At 39.2% G+C, this 26030-nt stretch overlaps 1 protein-coding gene across 15 annotated transcripts in view; it reads left to right on the top strand.

The window, feature by feature from the left end:
• Positions 1-13032: 13032 nt before the first annotated feature.
• TECRL (trans-2,3-enoyl-CoA reductase like) overlaps positions 13033-26030 on the top strand; it is a 77246-nt gene continuing 64248 nt past the window's right edge. For all 15 annotated transcript variants that reach the window (XR_003536943.1, XR_003536945.1, XR_003536944.1 and 12 more), the window contains exon 1: positions 13033-13379. Coding sequence is in view for 12 of the 15 variants with exons in the window: in XM_027700341.1 (XP_027556142.1) it covers positions 13146-13379 (234 nt within the window). In the remaining 3 variants the exon portion in view is untranslated. The remainder of the gene's footprint in view (positions 13380-26030) is intronic.

Raw genomic sequence — 26030 nt, 5'->3', positions numbered from 1 at the left:
AGGGAATGACAATAAATGTGCTGGGGCTAACAGATTTATGCAGATGTTTTCAGAATGAAAAGCTTGTCTGCAAATGTTAATGTTGGAATGGTCCCCTTGTCCTTCACTCTCTGGTAGCAGGTGTTCACGTGCACTTCTCTGAGAATAGGGTAGTAACTTAAGCCTAGTGCAAGTCCTTTGCTGCTGGAAAGATTTTTGTAGCTGAAATCTAAGGTGAAGTTTCTGATTATGTACAGCGTGACTGGAATCTTGCCTGCCTTTTCTGAGAAGTCTGCTAATCCCAAAATTTTGGCCATGCAGTGACTAAAGCAGATCAGAAAGCAGAGCTTTTGTTCCTTGTGAGTTTCTGGTGGTGGGCATCTAAAAGATGTTCCGAGAGCCCAACCTTAGGTATGCAACTCCATGGAAAAGGGAAGATTTTTTCCCCAGGCCCCACTAAGGTGCCTTGATTTACCTTCTGTTCACCGATTTGTATGTAGGAAAGGCATAAAAAGCAGTTTCCTGCACCAAATGGTGTGAATAGCTGTATTTTATTGATTTCTAGGCTAAAATCATCTGAATGAGATGATGAAACTGAAAACTCTTGAAGTCTTTTATCCCATAAAATGTTACTATCCTTTTTAGGTTTCACAATATTTCATTTTTTAAGTGGGTTCATTCAGTTACTTTTAATCAAGAACACAAACATGCTGATGTTATTCAAGCAAAACCAAATTTCGTGTGGCTGTTGGAAAGAGTTTCGTTTCGGTTTGTGTTGTTTCTGAGCTCAGCCTTCAGGTCACTGTCCACTGAGCCCCCTGAGGCCTTCAGTTTTTGGTAAGCTCCCTCTGGCCAAACGCCCAGTCCATGCTAATGCACTTGCTGTGATTTTCAAAATTCTGCCCAGATGGTCTTTTCCTCTGGAATAGTTTGTGATGCTCAATCTCCCATTTTCCTCAGGGGAGAAATATATAATTTAATTTGTGGGTTTCAGTAGTCTTACTAATGACTTGCTGGTTGTTCTGTTGTTTTTAAGTAGTTACAGATGCTTCACTGGCACTTCTATATTGTCCTGTATTGTTTCCATCAGTTATTGGATTTCAGGAGGGAGAGGTGTAAACTGTACTTCAGCTTCTTTGAAACAAAGCTGACAGAGCTGTTGAAAATGAGGCACATTCTGCTGCTAAATATTTTGCCTTCCTGGGTTGCATTTTGCAAGAGAGAGTTGGAAAAGTATATTCATGAGAGAAACTGCTGAATCTGAAATGCTTGTCTCTCAAACTCTAAAGGGCATCAAGTAGGAAACCATTAACGTTGGGCACAGAACTTGCCCTTTAGCAACACACAGAACATTATTAAAACAACCTTCAAGGATTTTGCTGGTGAAGAAGTCTGACTACTTCTTTATCACCATCTCAGCAGTGCTAACTTAAGGCAAGGGCCTGAGGAGCTCAGCCTGTCTCCTGATCCAACAGGTTTGCGCATTGTGCCAATGGCAACGACTCCAGCCAGTGCACCTCCTATAACGGGGGACCTGCTGGGCTGTGTGTGTGGCACTCCTGGGGCCTCTGCCGTTCTCGAAAAAACCTCTGTTAAGGAGTGTTTTTAAAATGGTGTGCTGCAGTAGTTAGCATATAATAACAAAAATTATAAAAGCAGAGCAAGCAGAAATTATTTTAGCCTTACCTGGTGGTAAGCTGTGCAAAAGAAAGATAGAAGGCTGCTATGCTCCTGTTCTGACAGATTCATGGATTCTTTTTTACCCTTGAGAGCTACATCCAGCTGAAAACAGGAATGTTTTCTGGGAGTAGCATCAAGAGAAACTTCTTTTTTTGGCCCTGTTCATTAAAACTGTATTTTTATTCTTGATGAAGAATGAAGTATTTAGGTTTAAATGGGTGTTAGTCTGTAAGGAAGTGTTTTGAAAGAAATGTTGCAGAGGGAGTTTTGGTTTCCTCTATGTAGGTAGTGTCCTGTGCTTAGCTTACAACAAGCTGACACCAGTGGTCAGTCAGCTTTGTTCTAAATGCTGTGAATTCAGAGAAAAGCTGTGAATTCAAATGTTCATTACAAGCCTGAGTCTCTAATAGCTAAACCTACAAAAAAACTGCAACAGAGAGTGATCAAGTGTCTTTAGTAGTTTTTTCCATGCTGTATTTTGCATGCAAAATCATCTTCTTTTTGAGGACAGAATGACAGTCCCAGGTCCTCTGTATTAACAACAACAACAGCAAAGCAGGTTTCTTATCTGTAAAGAAACTTGCAGGCACAGACAGTTGCTCCTGGGGCTGACATAACGCCAAGAGCTCTGGCACAAAGACCACTAAACTGGATGGACTCAGATACAGCATCTGTGGTGCTTGTACGTGGTTTGCTCTCAGGGGGAAGTTGCAGCAGAAAGCAGTTGGAGCCGTGTCTTTTGTATGGCAGTGATGACCACAGTCATCTGCAGCTCTGGAGAGAGAGAAGAGAGAGACTGTGAAGGTACAGTGTGACTGTCATGCACACACAGCGAGAACCCTGGTCAGCTCACACCTCCCAGTCAGCACGACAGAGCAGTACACAAGGATTATGTCAAAGTGCATTTGCAGCATTACGTGGTTTGCCAGACATTTGACAGCTTGAGGTGCTGGTCACATGGAAAAATAGCTGATGGTCAGAAAAGAAAAAGGAAAGCTATACCTTACTGCTTTTCAAAGAATTGGTCCCATGTCCTGTCTATTGAGGTTGTATAGGATGTGTAGCAACATGGTTGCTGGGTGTGGGTCCTTTCAAATGCAGACATACTCCAGTCTTCTGCTGGAAGATAGCACATGAAAGCCAGGGTTCTTGTAGAAAAAAAAAAAAGAATTTATGTAACTCATCAGATTGTCGAACCAGCAATAACTGCATCAAGTCCCACTAGGCAACTGTGGGTTTTCCCTTTCCACCAGTTAATTTCTAGCCCTGGAAGATTGCAGATGTGATACTGAATCTTCTTTCATTTCACTCTTATAAATGAGCAGCACGTCAGCCTTTTGGAGTACTTCTTAAGGCTGGATATAGAGGGAGTACATTGTTTCTACCCAGGGGCTTTATTTTACAGCATTTTTGAAGTTGTTTGTGGATCTGAGTTGCTTTCTGCAACAGGAACTTGTGGGGAAGCATGTTCCTGTCTTACCTGTAATCCTCCAGTGTTCCTTCCCAGACTGCTAAATGTCAGGGCTCTCCTTGTCTTATCTATCTGTATGACCTTGCCCCCAGGGTGGCTATGGAAATTGCAGGAACACCTTACAGAGACAGTTGTCAGCCTATGAACAGCATCAGTGTTTTTGTTTTTTGTTTTTTTCCTCTTTTTAAAAAGCAAAGATAATTCTGACAGCTGGATGTAACCACATGGTGCTTGTCCTGCCATTGTTTGCAAGCTGGTCACAGTCATTCCTGACTAGGAGCCGTTAAACTGGAGCTCAGACTCCAGAGGTGTTGAGTGACACGCTGTTGTCCTAATGTGTCAAGCAACAAGTGCTGTCTTTTGGCAGCCTGAGCTTACATATCAGTTCTGTCAAGGTTTTAGAGTCTACTATGGCAATCGCTTGCTTTGGCTGTGCTTGTCCGTAGAGCCAAACTACTTATCGCTGACTTGTCACATGCTAACTAATAAAAGCAGCAGCAAGCCTCTCTCCTTTTGACTTGCTAGGGGACAAGGGAAGTCTGCGCTTTGCAAACCTCACACAAATTAGTGCATTCTTCTCTGCGAACTGTGCAGTAGAGAAGAAATTCGTTTACATTAAAATGCTTCTGTGCTGATGTTGGTGTGATAAAACAAAGCAAGAATAAACTGGGATTTGCCAGCAACAGAGAGCCAGGTGGAAAATGCTTTCTTCACAAGGGATTCAGGTGTTTCACAAGAAGCCACAGGAACTTTTCTGGAGCTAACAGTACCATTTTGCCTGGGGCTCAAGTTTAAAACTGTGTTCTTTTCAACTTGTTCAAGTTGCTGTGTGGTATAAAACCCTGACATAGATGAAATGCACACTTGTGTCTGCATTTCTTTCTGGTGGTTAACAATGGAAGAGAGGAGAGGCCTTGAGCTCACGCGAGCTCCATCCTCTTGTGTATGGCAGGATGCCCTGATGCTGTATTGAGATTCATCAACATTATGTCTGTGGGTAGATCACTTCCCCTACAGGTCAGTTCTGCTTTGTCCTCAGAGTACAAACTTGTGGCATGGAGCAGGAGTGCACAGGCTGGATCCTGAATGCGATTCAAGTGCTACAGCCCTCTGCTCTGAGGCAGGTGGGTCCTGGAGAGGTATTCAGAGTCCAGCATTGAGCTGCCAGGGCACACTGTACTTTGTGTTGGGGAGGCAGGTGTCTCAGCATGGGGTCCTCATCTGAATTTTGACCTTGGAAGTTACACACAGAGTCAAGAGCCTGATCTCGGGATTGTTCTCCAAGGACCAGGAGGTAGTCAGGAGGCAGATCTTTCTCTGCCTGAGCTCTAGAGCTGTATCATGTTTAGTCATGAGCAAAAGGACCAGGTTGCTCAACTAGTTTGTGAGACAGCCAGCTCTTACAGTTCAGCATGGCTCATGTGGGTGTGCTACTGGACACCCCACGGAACCACTACTTGCCATGATTCTGTCAGCATCGCCCATTCTGGCTGAATTTTCTGCGAAAAGGCAGATTTTATTTCAGGGCATATGGTGGTTCCAGGTGCTGTGAGGATGGCAGGTTTGATGAGGTGGTAATCTAGAGCACATGGACCTGATAAATTTGTGGTAGTAAGTCAGTGACATTTCCACCAAAGCCTGCTGCTAGCAGAATTGCCTGGCTCAGCACTACTTCCCATGCTGGACCAGACCCCAGCCTAACAGAAAAATGATCTGTTCTCAGGTAAAACTTCTTTCTGCTTCTGAAGTATAAATAAGGAGTGGGTTTCTTGTAGTGCCTTAAATATGATAGATTTCCTGTACTGTTTTAAACAATGGTAATGAGGAGACCCTGGTCTCTGATGCAGTCTTGTCAGAAATATTGGTCAAACCAGCAGGCACTTACTAACCCAGGACAATATCCAAACTGGGGAAGGGTCACTTCTTTATCAGGGATGTTACTGAGAATAGTAGTAGTCTGGGGGCAGATGATTTATCTTTATAGGCAGAAGAGTCTAAACAGGAGAAATAAATTATTATCATTGTTATTATTATTATTAATTCTATCTGATGAACATGCTTGCTTTTTTTTTCCCCTCAATTTTGCTGCATGGAAAATTTTTTCCAAACATTTTAAGCTTGAAGAAAACCTGTCACTGAACAACAGTTCTAATGAAATAAATAAAGTCCTTTTTTGTATACTTGCCTAATTCCAAGTTTTAAGGAATTGTTTCTCAAAATCTTCTGGTTTTGAGAGAAAAATGTCACAAGAATATTTTTTAGTCACAAAATGATTGTAAAAAAAGACTGATAATTTTTCTTTTAGCTCAAGAATAATTTTTGGGCTGAGCCTGAGTATTAAAAATGTCATAATATTCGGCAACTTTTCTGGAAACTTGAAAGTTTGTGAAAGAGGGAGGTTATGCTGACAGATGTTTCAGAAACTTAATTAATGAAGCCCTGAAATGAAAACGAACAATTTGGCTTCTTTCATGAGAAGAAACACCACGTAACATTTCAAAAGTAATAAAAGACCAATCATCCCAAGAACTTCAGACAATAAAGAATGATTGTAAAATAGCAGTTAGGTTTCTTTTCATCATTGTGAACTTTTAAATGTATCTCTGAACTGTCTGAAAGACTGATCATATTTTGTGACAATTACTGAGCTTTCAGGATTTTTGTACATTCTACATTAGCAAACAAAACCTTTTGAATATTTTAATGATTGAATAGCTCCTTTAGGAATCTGTAGGTGTTCCAGTCAAGGTTGTTCTTCCCTCCTACTGGTCAGAAATTATCGGAGACCAGATTGCTCCGAAACTCAAAATCTTTGCATCCAAATGAATAAATCTTTTTAAATGCTTCAGTGTCACTAAAAACTGTATATTTAAAAAACATTTTGTTTTCCTGAAACTACTCCAAGTGACTCCAACTTTATCTTGCATGTAATAGTTTTGCCCAAAAGAAAGATGCACTTAATCTCAGCTGTAAGAACATGGATTTCCTAGTTCTGTACTGCTGTCATTTGTGAAAAATGGCTTTGCCTTACTGTATTTCTTTTCATTATCCTTACTTAGGGGCTGATCAGCTTCCAATAATGTGGTTACTTGATCTTATCCTGCAAAATTACAATCCATTATCTCATCAGGATATGTTCTCAGAGGGGATTTAAAAAAAATGCTGTCAGTAATACCTATACTCAGTTTAAATTAAGTGAGGACATGAAGTAAGCTTCACTGCTGCAAAGTACAGGATATCAGCACCTGTCCTTCATTAATCTGCTCAGCCCTTTCTCTTTACACTGTGAAGTGGCATGATAACATAAAACCACAATTAAATGCATGGAAACTTGCTGCCTCTCCATGCTTTGAGGAGTCTCATGCACCCAGATGCTGCCTTTTTCTAGCTTTGCTACTGGGCATGAGAATGGTTTGCTGCTGGGCTGAGACTGACAGGGAGCTCATCACAATGGCTTTCCTCAAGTAAGCAGTGGCACATTAGAGTACACAAAGCCTGTTGTGAAAAGCTGAAATAAAGCCAAACATTTGTAAGCCAGTTTCTAATCTTTGTTAATTGAAGTGCCATTTTATTAGGCAGAATTGATGATGCAGTAAGGGGAGTCACACTACATTAAGGCAAATGTATGGAAACACTTGCCACTGGAAGGCAGATGCTGCTTGAGGACACGTTAAAGGATGAGTGTAATGCTGTAGGGAAAATTCTGCAGGTAAAGGTCAGTGGAGGTTTCCTTAAAAGTAGTTCTTGGACAAGTTTGTGTGACATTTCTTTGTCTGCTTTCTAATACTGCTTTCTAATCTTTGCCTCAAAGAAACAACGGGGTACAAAGCATATTGTCTGTGCAAGGACTTAAACTCATACAGTGTTGATCTCCCTGTCTGTCTGCAAAATGCCAAGAATAGCTTAAAAATCATAGAATTTGTTTTGGAAAAAAAAGAAAGAAAGCCTTTTTTCCTAGACTTTTTGAGGTGAAGTTTCATTCTCGTATGTTTCTAAGAGCTACACATTTACCTGAGTGAAAAAGAATAATAAAATATATAAGTTAAAAAAAAAGGCATTTCCCACAGTCATGTACTTCCAGATGCCATGTATTTAGGGGAAAAGAACATCATGTGCTTAAAATAATGAGAGTTAATAACATCAAGAATAGCATAATTTGCACTAATTTCATTTAAACAAGAACTGAAACTTCTCAGCTGCACAGTTGTAAATATGCTATTTATTGTCAGCAACCTTAAAAGACTGGTCACCTACAAAGATTCATTTGGGCCTCTTTATTACCAGAAGCATCTCCTTGGACTTCTGTACTGCAGTCCACCAGCTGTCTGTTACAATATATCCTGCCTGTCATCAGATTTGAGTTCTGTATCATGCTGTACTTATTTTTGTAGAGAAGTAGGTGTGGGTTTGTGTGTTATAGGGGCTGGGGGTGGAGGTTTCACTTTGTACTGCTTGTAGATAGAATTACTGTGCCTGTATTTCAGCTTCACTTATTTTCCTTGTGTCTCTTGTGGATATTTGTGGGGGATAAAATAAACACTGGCTTTGGATTTGATTTGCACTGTGAATTTGCTTCTAATTGGCACCACCCACAACAAAGTTTAAAGTAAACATTTTCAGTTTTCAAAGCCAGAAGGATAATGCCAGGCTACTGCAGTGAGTTTTTAAACAGCTGACAAAACATCATCTCTGTGGTCAGAGGTAAAAACTCCTTCAGAGACAAGGTGGGCACTAATGATCTCTGCACCCTGCTTGCAAGCTGGTCCCTGGACTCTTCCTTCTCACAACCTCTGAAGGATGTGGCCTGAGGCTTGTGGCTTTTGGCCATGTAATGTTTCCATTGCACGGTTCACAGGGTCAGAAAGGCTGACATCCTCTGCCGAGGAGCCCTGCCAGAATAGCTGATGGGGAGAAACTTGGGTGCATATCACTTTTACCCTGTCCCTTAGCTGGTGAGGTTTAGTCCTGACTGCAGCATTATTTAAAATCGCTTTAGGATTGTTTAGTGTTAGAGTCAGGGAACTCGCCTTCTGTGCCTTTTTACCTTGTCCATTACTTATTTACTAAGAGTTTTAGCTTAAAGAGATAAAATTAAACTATCCAGGTAGTTTTAGTAGTAATTCTGTGGAGCTTCTTTAAAGCAGCTTTTTTTTTGGTGTCCATGCACATGTTGATAGAATGCTTAAAATTGATTTTGTGGTTGCTAGGTAGGCATGTGCAGGCAAAGAAACGCCAGAGATTCATGCAGGGGTTTTTGTTTTGGTTTGGTTGGTGTCTTTTTGTTGTTGTTGTTGTTTGTTTTTTTTACCATGCAGCCTTTATAAACAGCATTTGGGAATAAACACTATCAAATTTCACATACTATACACTGCAATCTTAGATCTACATTCTTAGTATCTAACAGCCAGGCTCACATGCTTAAATTTCTGCAGTGCTTCAGAAATACATTGTAGTTATTACTTAATTGATATGGATAACAGAATCAAACCAAATATTTAAAAGCATTAGCCCCACAAATAATCGGGTAAACCTATTCCTAAACTCTCAGCCAGATGAAGCCAGGACCCAGACACACAAATTTTTGTTAGTGTTTTTCCAAATGAATAATTAGATCAGGTTCTTAAATCTTCCCTTGGACAGCTGAGTAAAAAGAGTCTGAAAGCACAGCTATGCTCCTGCCTGGCCCTGAAAACATGAAATTCAAGTTTGAAATGGGGAGATGTGAACAGTGCTGGTTGGATCAAACACAACACCAGGTGTAAGGGCTACACAGCTGCTAAACAAGATGATGAGGCCATGAGGGATGGTATGTGCCATGTGAATGTACTGGTTCAGACCTCCTTTAGCAAGGGGATTTCACTGCTTTTTCCAACACAGTTGAGCACTTGACCCCAGCATCTCCTTCCCCAGAAAAATGATTGGAAGAATCTCCAGAAATGGTAAGTGTGTGTGACCTTGGGAATCTGCTTTGTTTTAGGCTTCACGACCTATGGCACCGAACCGCACATACTTTGGGCTCTGGAGTTTTGTATCTTGGGGTCAAAGCCTGTGGGAAAGGAATAACCCTGCTACCAACAAGCATTTGAAGTGTGTGGGATAAAAAGTGCTGTGTGAGGGGCTGCTGACAAGCATCTGGACTGACTGAGATGACCCTCTGCTGTTGACTTAACAGTTGACATTCTGCAGACTGAAAGGAGGTGACCAGTTCTCTGGGGATGGAAGAGTACAAAACATAACCAAAGATGAAAAGGAACTTCAGAAGCGCCTTAAGGCCCCCCGTTGAGATCCTTTGAAATCCCTTTGTGCCAGACTGTCTGCAAAATGCACAGTGCAAAAGAGCCTCACACACAGAAGGTGTGTGGAATGGGAAGGAAAAGCAGGAAAAACAGCAGTTCCCTGACACCTCACAGGAATTCAGTGTCATAAGGAGAAACTGAATGCTAAGTCTTAGTCCCTGACCAGTGCTTTGTTACCTGTTTTGTCATGACCTGCACAGGCTGATGCTTGTTTCCAGATATTGATTAGAAGGGTGCCAAAAATCCACTACAGGTGTTAATTTTGTTGTGAAAATATCAGCAGTTCAGTTAACTAGAGATAATGTCCCTGCTGCATGCTTTAGGGGCAGACATTCCCTCCCTCTGTGGAAAAAGCACCTTTCAAAACGATGGCTTAACACAGTGCCTGCCTGCCTCCAAAGCGACTCATGTCAGCCAAGTGCCAAGTGAGGAGAGGAGGCAGAGCCACTGTTTGAGAAGAGTGATGCCCATTCTTGAACCCTCTAAAAATATAGGCCCCTTATATGGCAGGAAACTCAGTGCAAGCTGAAGCTGTCAGAGGTGATTTAATTCTTGCTGAGTGCTCTTTGACTCCTCTCTGAGTCCCAGAATGAAGCCGAGGTCAGGGACTCAGTGACTGCTGGCTGCCAGCCCCACCACAGCTCTGGGAACAGCAGCTTATGTCCGTGTAATGCGGATCAATAATCTCACCATGGGACTGATCGCTTGTACCCATGTGCTGGGACTCTCCATCTCCAGTGTTGGGGATTGAAATGAGGCACAATAACTGCATTGAAAGGGAAGATGTGCCTTTTGTCCAGTAATTAATATTTCCCTTCCAAGTGCACTTCTACACAGAATGGGCTGGATTACCTCACATTGAGTCAGAACATTCAAACCAGTTGATGACATTTCAAGCAATTGCAGCACTCGTTACATTAATGGCAAAATCTCAACAGCTTTTATGCCTCTGCCTTTTAGAGTTTAGGTTATCAGTGGTAACTCTATCCCTGATTATTTTTGGTAGAGTAGCTCTCACCCACCTTATATGCAAGCAATATGTTTGCTGTAGACATGGTGCTGCAGTCTAATCCTAGACGCATAATATAATAGAGTGAGGAAAGGACCAGCCACCTTTAGAGAAGCCTTCCTAGTTTATGTCAGCAAAGGTTTTTGGTCTGTAAAGACTGTTGTTCATCAAAATATTGAAATTGCATATGATTACCTTAGATGGAAAAAACAGAAGTATAGTGTTTAAGCATTTTCCTGGAATTGGTACAGATATTTAAGTGTTTATTGGTCAGTAATAAAATTCTGATCATTTCAGTATCTGAAGTAAATCAAAAGCTTTTTTTTCAGAAGCAGCAGCTCAGATGTTATGATTTTAAATGTTATAAATATAATCACAGTAATGACTGTAACACCAGTTCCTTTATATACATAGAAATTAGCCATGATGATCAATATTAATCTTTATTGCCTTTGAATTGAAATAAATTTAGAAATTTATTAATATATGCTATTACATCACACTGATTCACAGATTTTATGGCTAAAAAGGGATATTGTATCAGTTTATCTCATCTCTTGTACAGCACTTTGTACAGTTTCCTTATAGTAGTCCATTCAAATAAGTGTATCTCACACTTGGGTTTTAGGACCCATGTGTTCTGCGGTCTTTACCTGCCTGTTTTTAGCAAGCCCCTCACAGGTAGCCAACAATTTTTCTCTCTCCACATTCTGATTAGCTTATACCAAAATTGCTGCTTGCTATATTGACTCCGCCAAGGTGGTGGTTCCTTGCACACCTTTCATTCAAACTCAGAGACAGGTGTACTTCACAATGTAATGATCACCACATAATCTTGTTCAGTCTAACAATTTTTTCCTTTAGATATTGACTTGTTCTGCGTCAATGGCAAGACAATGACTGATTTCAGTATAGCCAGAATTTAATCTTTTTTTGTAGTACATGATCAATATTGTTATACATCTGCATTCCCACAGTCAGGGCTTTCCATTAACAAAGCCAGTGAAGGCATTCAAAGGCTGCATGACTGCATCAACAAGTAACGCGGACTTTTCTCTCAGACATAGCTACACCAAAGTTTGTCATGTCATGTGGACATAAAGTATCTTAGCTATGAGTTGGAATTAGCCTCTTTAGAAAGAAAAACTGGCTAAAGAATCATAAATAAATTCAACTAGCTCTTGATATTGCGAGTATTTTATTATTTCAAATGTCCAGTCCTGTTACCACTGAGCTCAGACCTGTCCACAAATTCAGCCCCTGCCAATTTGCTGTTTTCTTCTCCTATGTCTTTTCCAGAAGCAGGACACATTTCATGTATGCAGGCTTGATTTTCAAGAACTTAAGCACATATACAACTTGCTAAAGCATGGATTATTCTATCAACAGCATAGTGTGGAAATCGGCTTCTTTTGGGGGTCCCCCTCACTCTCATTTTACTTCTTACAGCAACTTATCAGTTACTTTCTCTGTTATTTCATAGAGCTTTTTGCCATGTGTCTCTAGACAAGATGCAATGACTACTAAATTTTCTGTAAGTTATGGCAGAATCAAAGAAAAGGGACCTGTTCTATTCCCACGTTACATCCCACGGGGGTATTAGTTATCTGGTAACATTTATCTTGTGGAATTTTTTTTCCACTTAATTAAATTTCCTCAGTGTAACAAGCCAATATGATTTTTGCAATACTGATTGTAGTTTCCCTGAGGTTTTACCATGGAGAAATGTATTCAGAACTTACTCTGTGTCTCCACTGGAAAGAGCTGTCTGCAGGAATTTGTGGTGCCCTTCTGACACTGTAATCCTAAGCAACCCAGGGAAATTTAGGGAGAATGTCAGAATGGAAAAGTGCTGCTAGTTCTATTAAATCCTATTAAAATGTCATAAATGGAAAAATGAAGTTTAAACAAGGCTTGGGGAAGCACTTTTAGAGAAAATCTGTTGTTTTATGTAATCTTTATTTTTACCATTAAAGCTGCTTTTGTTTTGCTGCAGACACGCATTGTGAAAATTGTCAGGAAAGAATAAGAAAATAGTAAAATGATTCAAGCCCAAATTAATACCTTTATGGTTATAATTTCCTTTACTTCAGTTGATTTTTCCCTGGCAGAGCTTTAAGAAAAGTTCTATCTCATCAAATAACAGAAAATCCACAGTGCAAAAACAAGCAGATATTTGCAAGGAGCCCCAAAATTTTGCTGATGAACTTCTGGTGTTTTGTTAGCAGATATTTCTAGAATGGATGACATCTGATGTGATTTTGTAGATGCATACTAAGGGAGCATACATACACACACATACATACATGTGTAAGTGGACACTTTAAATATCCGTCTCAGTAGGTAACAGTGGAATTTACTCCATTCATTCCTGATTCCTCTGGGGCTCTGGAATTTCAGGATCTGGTATCTTCTGATAGAGAATTTCTAGTTGTGTTGTTTCAAATGCTGGTTTAAATAAAACAAACAAACAAAAAAAATCATTAGCAGCACTAATACAGCACATCACGATAGCAGGTTAAATATAGACATGGATTACAGAGTCATTGTTTTCACTCCTGCTAAATAAGACAGTGCACTTAAAATGGAATGCCACTTGACCTTTTGTGTCTCATCAGTCTGTGACTGTATTTAACCGATGCAGGGAGGAAACATTTTCCCCTGGAACTGTCCCCTGTTGATATGACGATCGCTACTGCTGGGTCACGCCATGCACCAGAGGCAGAAGTCCAGCACTGCAGAACGCACGAGCGATCCTGCAGCCGATGGAGGAGCTCTGTCCATGTCTCACAATGACTCACGTTCTCTTCTCAACTTCTCTCAGCTTATGCTCTCTGCTGGCCAAATCAAACCGTCACCAGCGCTCAAACATTCAAAAATCACATACTTTGAAGTAGAAATTCTTGATGTGCAAAGCAAGAAGCAGATCTGCATTGTGGACAAGGTGAGTGTATTATTCCAGCACGCTGGAGATGTGCCTGGTTCACACAGTGCCAGTTCAGGGACTCTGTTTTCATTGTGTTGTGCTCTTACTCTGTAGTAGAAGTACTTTCATTCTTTTCTCTGGGAGATACTCAGAACTTTTCATTAGTCACAATCCTGGGCTGTTTTTCTCCAGGGTTTTTACAAATAATCCAACACTGGTTTGTATTAGAACTCCTGGCTGTTCTGTGGACTCTAGATCTGTCCTTAGGCTGTCTCTTGACAGTGATTATTTCAGAGGATGATATTGAAATGTGTTCTTCAAAGTGGATACTCAGTTTTAAATGTTTGTAAACCTTACCATCTCAGCAATGCTGGTATCTACACACACTCAGCTCCACCCTACTTATTAGATTGGGCAGGAACCTGGCATTTTTTAAAAAATTTAAGTTTTAAACAAAGAGTCTTATCTAAAAGAGGTATTTTGAGATTTTGTTTGGTTGGTTTGTCTGTTTTAATAATGTGAGTAAAAATATAAACTATGGTCAACTTTTATAAGTAGGATGAGAGGACTGGGTGGGAATGAAGTTTACAAACCCATAAAAAACAGCTAAAAAATGCTTCACAAATATTTTCATCGCAGTTTTCATGATTCATTTTGTGATTCTCAGCAGAAGAGCTGGTCTGTTGCATGTCATGAAAATGGGAATCCTAATCTATTTAGGCTATAGAAGTTTTCAGTAACATAGTAGAGTTTTGAGACTTACTGTTTTGCTAGAAGAGAAAAAAATAAAAATAAAAAAATTCCCTTATCCTCACTGGCAACAGCTGGAACTGGTAGATAAGTTTGCTTCAAGTGTTTAATTCCTTTGAAATGTGTAAGGTGGAATGCTACCAGATTTCTAGTGTTCTTGATCATTTAAAGGGTGTTTTTGCAATTTGTATGCCTAGTTAAAAGTAAATGTCTCATTTGTTCATTCTTTATGAGGCAAAATATTTTTTGACTTTTTTTTAATCTAAACAAAGAGGAAATATGTAGAAAATGGTCAAATTAATATGATGACTATTAATATCAGTTCTAATGATAGTGTTCACATTACTTAATTTATTGAGTGATATTTACACAGTTAGGTTATCTACATACTATATTGAATTAGGTTTTGATCAAAAAAAAAGCCTGAGTCTGTTCTTTATTTGAGCTTTCCTGTAGTGTCATTAAAAAAAATATATTACAGAAACAGAATTAGGTAAAGAGCCACATTTCAGGAATCCTTCCATGATGCATGCTGTTGGAATGATAGCAGACCTCTGTTTTAATTTTTATTCTGAATTTTGATGAGCCTGAAGATTTTCTACACCTTTTCCAAACCACGGACTCTGCCCCTGAAGAGGTGGAAAGAGAGGCATGAGTGGTGATTGAGAAGTACTCTCCATATAGAGGTAAAATACACACAACAGAGCAATAACAACTGTAAACTGAAAGTCTCTGCTCAGAAACAGGAATCTGTGTTGAATTTACATGACCAGCACACCAAGGGATTGGTACAAGTACAGTACAGGGCTGAGATTTCCAAGACTGCCTAAAAATTTGGTTTTGGATTGCTCATTCACCTGGCTATCTAAGTCCCTTAATTTGCTGTGATAGTCCCTTCCTAAGACAACCCTGAAAGTACAGAAGTTGAGTTCCTTACTTCCATGAACACTTGTTAGTATTGGTGAGCTTTGTTTCTGTTGGTTATTAGAGCAAAAAGAGACTGTTTTACTGGATTATGCATTATCTTCTGTTTAATTAAATGTAACTGATACAGGCCCAACATGACCCTTCTAATGCCTCTTTTCTGTTTTTAAGATAATTATGATTAACTTTGTTTCCTGAGATTGCATGTAATTATTACTTGTCAGGATTTATAATAGGAAGAATAGGAACCATAGATTTTAAAATGTATGTGTTTGCACTCTTACTGCATATTCTTAGTAGTTCAGACTATTATGATTTAGCAAATACATTTCTAATATTCTCAGATTAATAAATCTAAAGGGACAAACAAATAATGGCAGAGAGAGCAACCTTTTCTTTCTCTACCTAATAGAAACTCAGGCAGAGTGATTCAATGATTAGTGCTATGTGGTTAAATACCAGTGGCTGCTTCCGGAGGTTCAGTTTCTATGAGACTCTGCATAGGAGTCCCTTCAGATCAGCGGGAGCTCTGTAAGGTCTGCAACATTGTGATACATTTAACTCGTTCTGCTTTTAGAAAGAAATAATTTCTTGTCCTTAATGCAGTGTCAGGGGTTTAGAAAAAATGTGTTTAGCTGTCTGATCTCAAGAAATCAATTGGCATAAATAGGTTTTGAATCCAGCATAAGTAGCTGTGAATTAATTCTCTGTCTGTAAAATGAAAATAACATTATTTTCTTTGGCTTTCTTACCTGTCTTATACTTTTGGGAAGGATCAGTCACTTACACTAAGTGAACTGAGTGGTTACTATCAGTTTTTGATCATCTTTAACATAAAGAAACAGAATAAATACGTATTTGTCTGCTTTCTAAGCCTGCAAGACAAATTCACATCACTCTGCAGGCTTTTCCACAGTCAGGAAAGGCAGAAAAAAAATACCAAAAGGAAGCAGTAGGAGAGGAAAATCCCAGACATCTTGTCCCATAGTCATCCCTTCAGGAGCTAGGTCTTGAAGAAAATTACCTAATCTTGCAAAACTTGAAGTAAATTCACAGGAGTCAGCAACACTGGCAGTTCATTTTGCACATGCACACTGTGAACATAAAATTCTTCAGAGGAATATAATTTATTTAATATTGTCAACCTGCTCTGGGGACATTCTCTGCTATGGATATGGCATTATGCAAGTAGTTTGCTGCACACAACCTTTTCCAGGAGTTACTTAAAGAATTTAAAAGAGAAATAATAAGTAATGTGAGATCTGTAGCCAGGTGGGTGTCGGTCTCTTCTCCCAGGCAACCAGCAGCAGGACAAGAGGGCACAGTTTTAAGCTGTGCCAGGGGAGGTTTAGGTTGAATATCAGGAAAAATTTTTTAAAGAGAGAGTAATCAGACATCGGAATGGGCTGCCCAGGGAGGGAGTGGATTCTCCGTCCCTGGAGGTTTTTAAGATGAGACTGGTTGTGGCACTTAGTGCCATGGTCTAGTAACCACGGCAGTGTTGGAGCAAGGGTTGGACTTGATGATCTCAGAGGTCTTTTCCAACCCAGTTGATTCTATGATTCTGTGATTCTGTACTCTTGGCATAAAAATTAATTCTGAGGTGGTAGGCCATGGAGAAGAGGCTTCAGATTTTGGGGCATGGGGAGAGAAAGGAGGAATCAGCAGCCAAAGGCCTTACAAGAGCTGGTGCCTGAAAGCCACAATTAGGAATATTTAGCCAAGAAATTTGGCCCATATTTTGACAGTCAGTCAAGGGGTGATAAGGAACAGTTGGGTGTCTTGTGGGTCAGTCTTCAGCCTCTTCAACATTCATATCAATACTGCATTTTTAAAGATATTCTGTAGTTGAAACATGAGTCATAAAGGTTTCTCGCTCAATGAGTGAAAGGACTATTTAGCAAGGAATAAGTCTCTTCTTTGGCCAGTGTAAAACAGCAGGTTAGCCTAGATGATCACAAGTCCCTTTTCTCCCTCATAATTTATTAATTTCTATGGGTGAAATTCCTGTCTCTGTGTAAAGAAGAGAGAGCATGTAATTAGTGATTTCTTATTAGAAATATTTTCAATGAAAAAAAGTCCCAAGATGTCTAAGGATTTTGGCTTTTGTATTGCTTCCAAAAAGACATAGAAAACAACAGAACATGCAAAATTCATCAAGTATTATAAATGAAAGAAAACAATTTCTTTTTGTATTTTTAACAAATAATCTACATTTTTTGCCAGCCACAATTTATGAAAAATACATAGCTTCTCAAAAACTGTTTTACTTGTGCATTGTTCCAAAAGGCTGATGTAGGTTGGTTTTAAAGTTATCGATGTGCAATGATTTGATTTATAAATGCTGTTAAGGCAACTCATAACTGTTTTTTTATAGCATTCATTGTATAATATTTTTTTCTTCAAATTAACTTGTAGTAAAATGTATTTTCCCACAAACATAGTGCCATGTAATTAACTTTGCATGAGTTGCTTTTAAGGCAGAAAGTGTTACACAATATAGTTTTTACAGAATAAATCACCTTTGGGGAAACCAGCAGAGAAAGCTTTTTCCCATCTAAAGCCTCAGAGCTCAGTAGTTTTGTGCTACCCGATTTTGCAAGTTAAGCTGTAAACAGAGGTGCAAACTCAGGTTTTGGCTACTATGCAGTAACCCTTCTTTTCAGAAAACTTCCTAATTTCTACTGAAGATATCTTGCTTCCTAAGAAGTTCAGGAAGAGCCTCCTTTCTTGGTGTGCTGCAAAGACAATGGAAACTACTTTCCTGCTGTTCCTTAAACCAGTTCTCTGTGCACTACACAGTGCCTTCTCCCCCTGAAATCTCTTTGTAAAACCTAGTTACTGATAGTCAAATGCTTATGGTTAGGAATATACACTGTAGGAACATTTAACTATATGTTTGTGCTTATAGACATGCTGTGCAATGCCTATAATGAAAGTCATGTGAACATTGTTAATTTTATTAAATTAAAAGACCATTGCACAAGTCTGTACATCAACCCCATCACTTGTATATACACAACTCTTCTTGCAGTTAAGTATAACACTGTGTGTATTATTAAATCTTTGCCAAAGATAAATTAGGGCTTATTCTGATTATTCTGAAAGGCCTTTCTTTGTATGAAGGAGTTCACAAGCATTTTTTTGTTTGAAAAGCACTGAAAACAACAGTGTCCTTGTATCTGCATACTGTGGCTTAATAATACAGTGGATTTACACTGGCATGTCAGCAAAGCAGAAATGATATCTTTAGTGTCAGAAATCTATTACTCTGGCCTATGGGTTGCAGCTCTGTCACAGAAAGTGAGCAGTCAAGAAGAACGGTCATCGCTGGCTCTCTTTTGCATAGTCAGCTCTAGCAAATAAAAATAACTTCTCACATCATGAATTGGAGGTTAGAGATACCACATTCATTTGAGGTGAGCAAATGCAATCACTAAAGTAGGCAATGAAACTCTGCAAAGGAACTCTTTGCAGTACCAGAACATTGCCTCTAACATCAGGCTCTTCTCATTAGCCTCATTATAAGGAAGCAAACTAAAGAAGGCCTTTCTCAGGAGAGTTTAATATTTTCATTGCTTTTTTTTAGTATTTTTATAATATTTCACTTCAGAGGACTATATATTCTTCTTTGTGGAGAACGAGCAGAACCTGTGAATATCCACAGCAGCCTCATTTCAGGGGAAGGATTTTTATTATAATTTTTCTCATTCAAGCAATCTATCATTACAGATGTCCTGCCTCTGATGTCAGAGGTGCCCAAAGGAACTGAATGACCAGCTGTGTCAAAGGAGGGGGCTTTCATAGTAAGACCACAAATAAGTGCTGCAATTCCCAGTGCTAGCAATTCCCACAGCAATACGGCTGAAGGAACACAGACACAGTGCTAGCTGGACATAGACTCCTTGCTGTGGAAGTCCTCTTTCTTACTTCCCTTTGGAAGGAGGATTTCATGGTGTCTTGTGCCTTTCACCGTATATTTCCACAGCATCCAGCACAACAGGGATCTAGTCCCTGCTGGGAGGCACTGCAAAAAAATACATTACATTTACAAACTTGTTATAAAATCTGTGTGTTTTCTTGCCTGCAAAAATTGAATCTTATGCCTACCTCCCACTGCTGGAGGTGATGACAGTAGTATTTTCTTCCTCAGTTATCAGTTATACTTGGTAAAGTAGGTAAACATATTCAAATTCTGTAGTAGCAATGCATTACACTTATTTCTTCCCGCTCTACTAGAAATTCACATAATGTCAATATAGCTACAGATAGTTTCAGATGAGAAGAGACAGCTATTCATATTATTTTCTGCTTGCTCTTTGCTGTCATCATTCTTGTTTCAATATGGCTTTTTAAATGGAATACCTGAAGAAATGGCCTTTGATTTTTCTAGAAGAGAGAGACTGGGGAGAGGAGAAGCTGGTAACTTTGGGGCATTTAGCATTTTTCAAGGGATAATTTAAAGAATTACAGAAGCTGCAACAGAAGACTAATGATTCAGCTGATACTAATCGAAGTATAGAAGTGCCTTTAAATGACAAGCTTTATATGTCTCTTATTTTAGATAAAAAAGGTCTAAGCCTGGGGGAAGAAATAAAGAAGCAAATATAATAACTATTCCTAAATATTAAAGCTTGATTTAAAGTTCAGCAAAAACAAGAGAGTCAGTTCTTGAGACACCAGTGGTGCTCCAGCTCTTCACAAATGTAAGCTGTTCTAGTGAACAGTAAAAAACAGCTGTGCTACCAGAGCAGTGAATATTGCCAAAATTGTATCTGTAGAGACAGATTCCCAGCCAGTGTGAAAATGTCCTCTTTCCCAACAGTTATGACATTTTACCCCAGCCACACATTTGCCTTATTGCATCAATGATAATTCATGGATTATTGCAAAATATGAATGTACTGGAGCAATGTAAGACCATAGGGAGCTGTAGGTGTTTTATTAGTCTAATAGTTAACAGCACAACCCATGATGGAAAGTTAGGTGTATAATGGCATCTCATATAGGCATTATTGTAGCATTAAAATACTCCTGCACATGATTTATTGGTCCATCAGAACATGCTTCAGGTTATTTCTGAATCAGACCTGTGATTCTTCACAAAATACCTGAGCCATGTAGTCATGGATCTATAAGTATCTAGCAGTATATATTAATTCTATCTCTGTAATATATCTGCTTATGTTTAAACAATTTTGGATTTTAAAAAGTCCTTAAAATGCAAGCTTTATTTTCTTAACAGCTACACTTCTTGTGCCTCAAAAGAACAAATTGTGTCAGTCCGACCATCAGAAGTACAGCCAACATCTCTTCATTGCACTTGGAATTGTGAAAAGTACTTGTATTTCTAACTGACCTAATGATGCCTACTTGTTCTCACGTATCAACCTTGCTTCCCATTCCTTTCTGCCACTTCTCAGCTTCCACCTTCCCTTCCTGGACCACAGGAGGTTTGCTGTCTCTCCGTCTTTCCCTGCCTGCTCTCCCCAACATAATATGGGACCTACTGAAAAAATTTAAATGCATCTGATAGAGGAAAGACAACCAGCAAGTGCATGGCAGCAAAAAAGCCCCAGATTCTTCCACAGTGGAAATGTCTTAGGAGACAGGGAAGAGATATGGGGCAGCTAGATAAACCTTTGAGATCCTTTATTAGTAGAAAGTAAGGCTTTATTAGCTCTGCCACTACTAGAACTTCTTGTTTGCCAATGCATGTTCTTCTGTGAATTTTTTTTTTAACTGGTTGATCTTAGGGTTTGGTTTTTTTGTTGTTGTTTTTTTTTTTTCATGCAGTTTCCCAAATAGATTGTGACCATCCTATGGTAAGCACTGGTTGAGTTTCTTGGGTGCACTTTTTGATTTTAAGTGTTAGCAGTCTGTGTAGATATAAAAAAGCAAACACAAATATCTACAGCCATCTGATGGAAAAAGGAAGACAAATACAAAGAGATTCTACAGCTAAGCCATATACTTAATCTGTGCTAGAACTGGTAATCAAAATCCAAACAAAAATCTAAACCTCTCTATAAGCCTCACTTTATTCCTGAGAAGTATGGGTCAAAATTATTCTTTATTATTTTAATTATTTATATTTTATTCCATTTTATAAAATAAAATAAGTTATTTACAATAAACTAATATAATATTGATTTTAAATTTCGTTTTATTATTTATATTTTGTATTAGTTTTTTTTGCTCAAATTATTATTTTTTAAATGCCCATCCCAAATGTTGTTTTCTTTGAAAATGACAGTGAAAAAAATGAGTCTTGAATTTTTATGAGGTAGAATTTGGGAAAGATTGCATTACAAATAAATTTTGAAGCATTTCAATCTGTTATGACACAATAAACATTTCAAGTGCAATTTATTTTCCAACTTAATAGTGCATTTATTTGCATATTATTTCCTATTGGGTTATTTTCAATGACATGAGAGCCATGTGTTATATTATTTTACACTGTCATGATAGATGTGTCAGAAAATAATGCAAAAGTAATGAAAGTTCCATACAGATGAGAAATAAAAAGTAATGAAAATAACACAGTAAAATGAATTTTCAGCATGTTTCCGAAGCAGTGGTTTTGGTTTTTTTTTAATTCCTATTCCATTTTAAAAATTTGAAGTCAACACAAATTTACACATCCAGAGTTTTGCCAGAACAGTTCCATTTCCCTTGTAGAAAAGTATTGTGACAGAGGCTTCCTGACTCATTCTGCTGTTAATCTGTTGAGGTGAATACAGTAACCTTACTCAGCTCCTCTTAACAAAAGGTCAGAAAGCATGGGGTAGAACCAATTCTAGTCAGATTTGCTCAGAAATAGGCAGCCACGGTGAATTCTGTAAACTGAGGGATGGTCCACGCACCTTCCATCAGCTAATGGGTTACATTCTCTTTACTTGCACTCTCATCTGTAGCAGGGAGAGAGAAAGCTCTTTCTGGTGTCTGACACTTTTTCAGGAAGTTTCTTGCAAAGAAAGAGGTTTTTTTTTTAATGTAAGTACCCAGCTAGCAGTACAAAAGCAATTAATCATCCTCAGAAGACAAACTTGGCTAGTGTAAATTGACATGACAGCACCCCACAGGCATGTGACTATGTGTATTCTTAGATAATTTGGCCCATAATCACTGGAAATATTAGTCAGTTGGATTATCTCATATGCCAAAGTTCATGTGACCAGATAATAATCTAGAAGATTGCTAAGTGATACAGCTCTCTACTTACGTATGTGTACTGGAAATTACTGGAGCTAAAAAGGTAGTTCTGCATATCATTAGTTTCTGCAAAGACTGGCTTGAGATCAGAGCCAGCTGTTTGATAGGCATTTCACTGCAGTCTACCAAGTAAAATACTGAATTCTATATAAAGCCTTTGTGTGGTTGCTGACAACACTTGTCTATATGTAGTTACTTCTATGTCATTTCCATGATGAGCTCATTTATTTATATCTCTTTGGACATGACTGGCACACTGGTTCACCAAGACAACAAGAGAGTAGTGTGGGACATACCGAGGAAGGTTACAGTAAAACAATACTCAATTTTTAATACTGTCTTTGAAAACTGACAACAGGAAAAATAATCTGATGTAGAAGTCAAGTCACAAAACACGGAGATCAATTAGAACGGGTGTTTTCCTGATGAACTTTCTGTGAAATGCTGCTGATTTCTAGTGGTACATCATGGTCCCAAGACAAGGACAGGGTGCAAAAGCAGGAAGTATTTGTTGAGCACTGAATTTAGAAAGTACCTGGCTTTCCTATTAGCTGGTTATTTGTTTTGCAGCCAGACCCTCAGCTGCAGTAAGCTGATGTCACCCTTTTAAACAAATTTACCCTGGCTGAAGATGGGGCTGTGGTTAATGAGCAGCTGTAGTGGCAGAATTACTGAATTTCTGCAATGATGGAAAATGACTGCCTGTTGCAAAGTAGGTGACTCAGCGGTGCAGTAATACTGACATATGACAAGGAGGAAAAAATATTCAAAGGGAAACCTTGAATGAAATTTGCTTTCACTTATTTGCTGAAATGCTATTATTCAAATTCTTATTGATATTCTGCTGACCTCTAACCCCTACAATAATTCTTTAGTGCAAGAACTGTGTGATACAATTACAAGCAGATCACCAGATTTGGCATAATTCCTTGACTTAAAAATGTGAAAGAGGTAGGAAAGTGGATAACTATCTGACTAGCTTGCACTCACAAAAGGCAGTATTAAGTTCCCTTAATATCTTCTACTTAGTGCTCTTCCTTGGGTCCTAGCCCAAGATACTAATTTGGTATTTTAAATCTTAAAAAGAAATGTCATGCTTTGTGCATTGGTGCATAAAGGAAGAATAGAACTGGTATGGATGACCCAGAAGGTCCTTTCGTTTTTGAATTCCTATAAAATCAAAAGTTGCCTCAAATGGGAAAGTGAAAGTATTTTTGCAATGAAGGTACAGGAAAAAGAGGATTTGAGGTTTTTAAATCATCCTTTTCTGAATGAAAAGTGTAATCAATGCAACGCACAGCTGTAAAATCTGCATTTCTTCATAACATTTTCTTTTGAAGAAAAAGTAGTTTTGAACTTTACACATGATAGTAAACTTTCTAGAAATTAACTATATTTAAAATCTGGTGTTAGACTACAACTTAAGAAGTAGGGAAAGCAGGCTTGACCATTAGACTATAGAAGATATGTGCCAAGTAAGAGGTATTTTTACAGTGAAATCCATCTTGCTTTAAATAAGCTAAAGATGGTCTTTCACTCTGTTTTCCCTTTGCATATTTGAAAAGTGCTGAAATAGAGGAAAGGAAAGGTTATAACACTTTCACAAATAATTCAAAAGAATGAAAGGAGAGTAAGACTAATAATTAGAGTGAAATATTCCAAGGTGTTTTATTCAGTTAGAACAAAGGGCAATAAGAGCAGATGCTTTTCCAGTCCTTACAATTCTTTAGCTTGTCTTGATGTACAATGAAAAGAACAAAAGATAATTAATGGTCTACAAAGAGGACAGTCTTAGTAGTAAGCCGATGTCTCAGCATCCATCTTCACGTTGATCAATATTAGAAACTATAACTTCAATGGTTGTTTTATGAGATCTTTAAAAAAGGACACAGAATTATCAAGATCATAAAAAAATGTATTTCATTCTTTTGTGGACTGTAGCCTCATTATTCTGCCTGCAAAAAGACACTGCGATTCTTCTATGTCAAAGCCCATTCTGAAGAGGAAAGTATTTGTGTTATTTTTCAACTCGTGACCTGTGTAGTTTATCTCAAGTGGAAGGGTCCTTCTCTAAGCCAGCTGGCTCGTAAAACAAACGTGTTCCTGCCCTCCTGGCTGGATGTGTGCTCCATGCCTTCCCTGGGCACCCTCACCCATTCAGTGTGGTGCCATGTGGAGCTGCCAGCCTGCGACCAACCAAACAAGCACATGCTCTGGGCCCCAGCTGGCAAGATTTAAACCAGCTCTAGCCTAAAGCAGCTTGGATGTACTCAGGCACAGCAGTGCTCCTGCTAATGAGCTCTGCCTCTCTCATAGGTGTCACACAGAGCACAGTCCTCCCAGCTGCAGCTACATAGTTCAACCACCTTTGGAGGTAGGGGAAGGTGGTGTGTGATGTGGGATGCTATGGACACACTCACTGGTTCCTCTGCTGCAGCAGACCATTGTAAGCACAGATCCTGGCAGGCACTTTGTCACTTTTAAATACCTAAGGCATGTGAATGGTTTTACAGGTAGACCTAAAACACTTTCTTAGAGAAATTTTTTTAGCAGCTAAAGTTAGGTGATGTGAAACCCATGGCCGACATAGGGAGCCATTTGGAGGGGAGAAAGCACCAAATGTCTCAGGATGAAAAAGGGAGAGGGATGTAAAGGTAGATTTGCTAAGAAGGGCTGGGCTAGACATTTTGAACTGATTAAGAACAGCTCTGCCCTAAGTCAGCACATACTCAGGAGTGCAGGAGATAGAGACCCTGGGCTCTGTTTTGAGCAAGCACTGTTCTGTAAGTGTGCTAAGCTTAGCAGTTTTTCCAGCTTTCTTTGACTTAATCACATGATCAGCTCTCCAGAGCACAGGTTGACCCTGGCTCCTCTTTCCCAGAACCCATTATGGTGAGATGCTGATCTCCTCTAGGGATGCAGGCCCTGCAGTAATGTGGATTATAATAATAATAATAATAATGGCCAGTCTTCGCGAACGAAGATTTGGGGAAAGGTCTTTTACCTTTCCAGCCTGCGCAATGGATTTTTTAGGTGAGACACAGCCTGCGCTGAACTGAGCCCACCCTTTAATCCTAAGGTTCATCTGCCGGGGCCAAGCAAGCTTGGACAATGGCAGTGAGGTCCTCAGGACGTAGGTTTGTTTAGAGTGACCTTCTCATAGATGGATGGCCTCACAGGGCTAACGAGCTACCATCTGCCCGGGGGACTTGGGATTCGAACCCGTGGTCGCAGCAGTGAGAGTCCTGCACGCTAACCACTAGGCCACCAGGGGTCCCCAATGTGGATTATACTGTATTTGGAAAGCCAGCTCATCCTCCATCACATTGGAAAAGACTATCCCTGTCCTTCATCTGGCAATGCCGGCTCTGAATACCTGCAAACCTGCCCGTGCTATAACACGTGACAGATTCTGGTCTGCAGTCTAGTGTGCCATATAGCTGTTGCCAGCTAAAGGCACTTGTATCCATATCTGACAGATTCTGGGATCCAAGTCTCACAGGTGTGAGATTACAAGGTGTGAGAAAGCGATTTCAGATATTTTTAGAGCTTTTCAGAACATAACCCCACCATCTCTAGTATTCAAGTCCACAGAGGCTGTACACATTATGAGAAAAGGCACATGTAGACTATGGGAGATATATGCTGTTCAAATGGATGTTGCATGGAATGGCTTAAGTGCAATGAACACAGAAAATTTTTTCTTTCCATTTTGAACCAAGAAAGATAAGATAGTTTCTCCTATTGTTCCCTTTAGCTAGGAAGAAAAGGGACTGA

This window comes from Neopelma chrysocephalum, unplaced genomic scaffold (genome assembly GCF_003984885.1).
Source record: "Neopelma chrysocephalum unplaced genomic scaffold, ASM398488v2 Primary Assembly neopelma1_146, whole genome shotgun sequence".
Taxonomy (NCBI): domain Eukaryota; kingdom Metazoa; phylum Chordata; class Aves; order Passeriformes; family Pipridae; genus Neopelma; species Neopelma chrysocephalum.
Note: the sequence above shows the minus strand (reverse complement) of the source record. Positions and strands in the feature narration are given on the sequence as shown.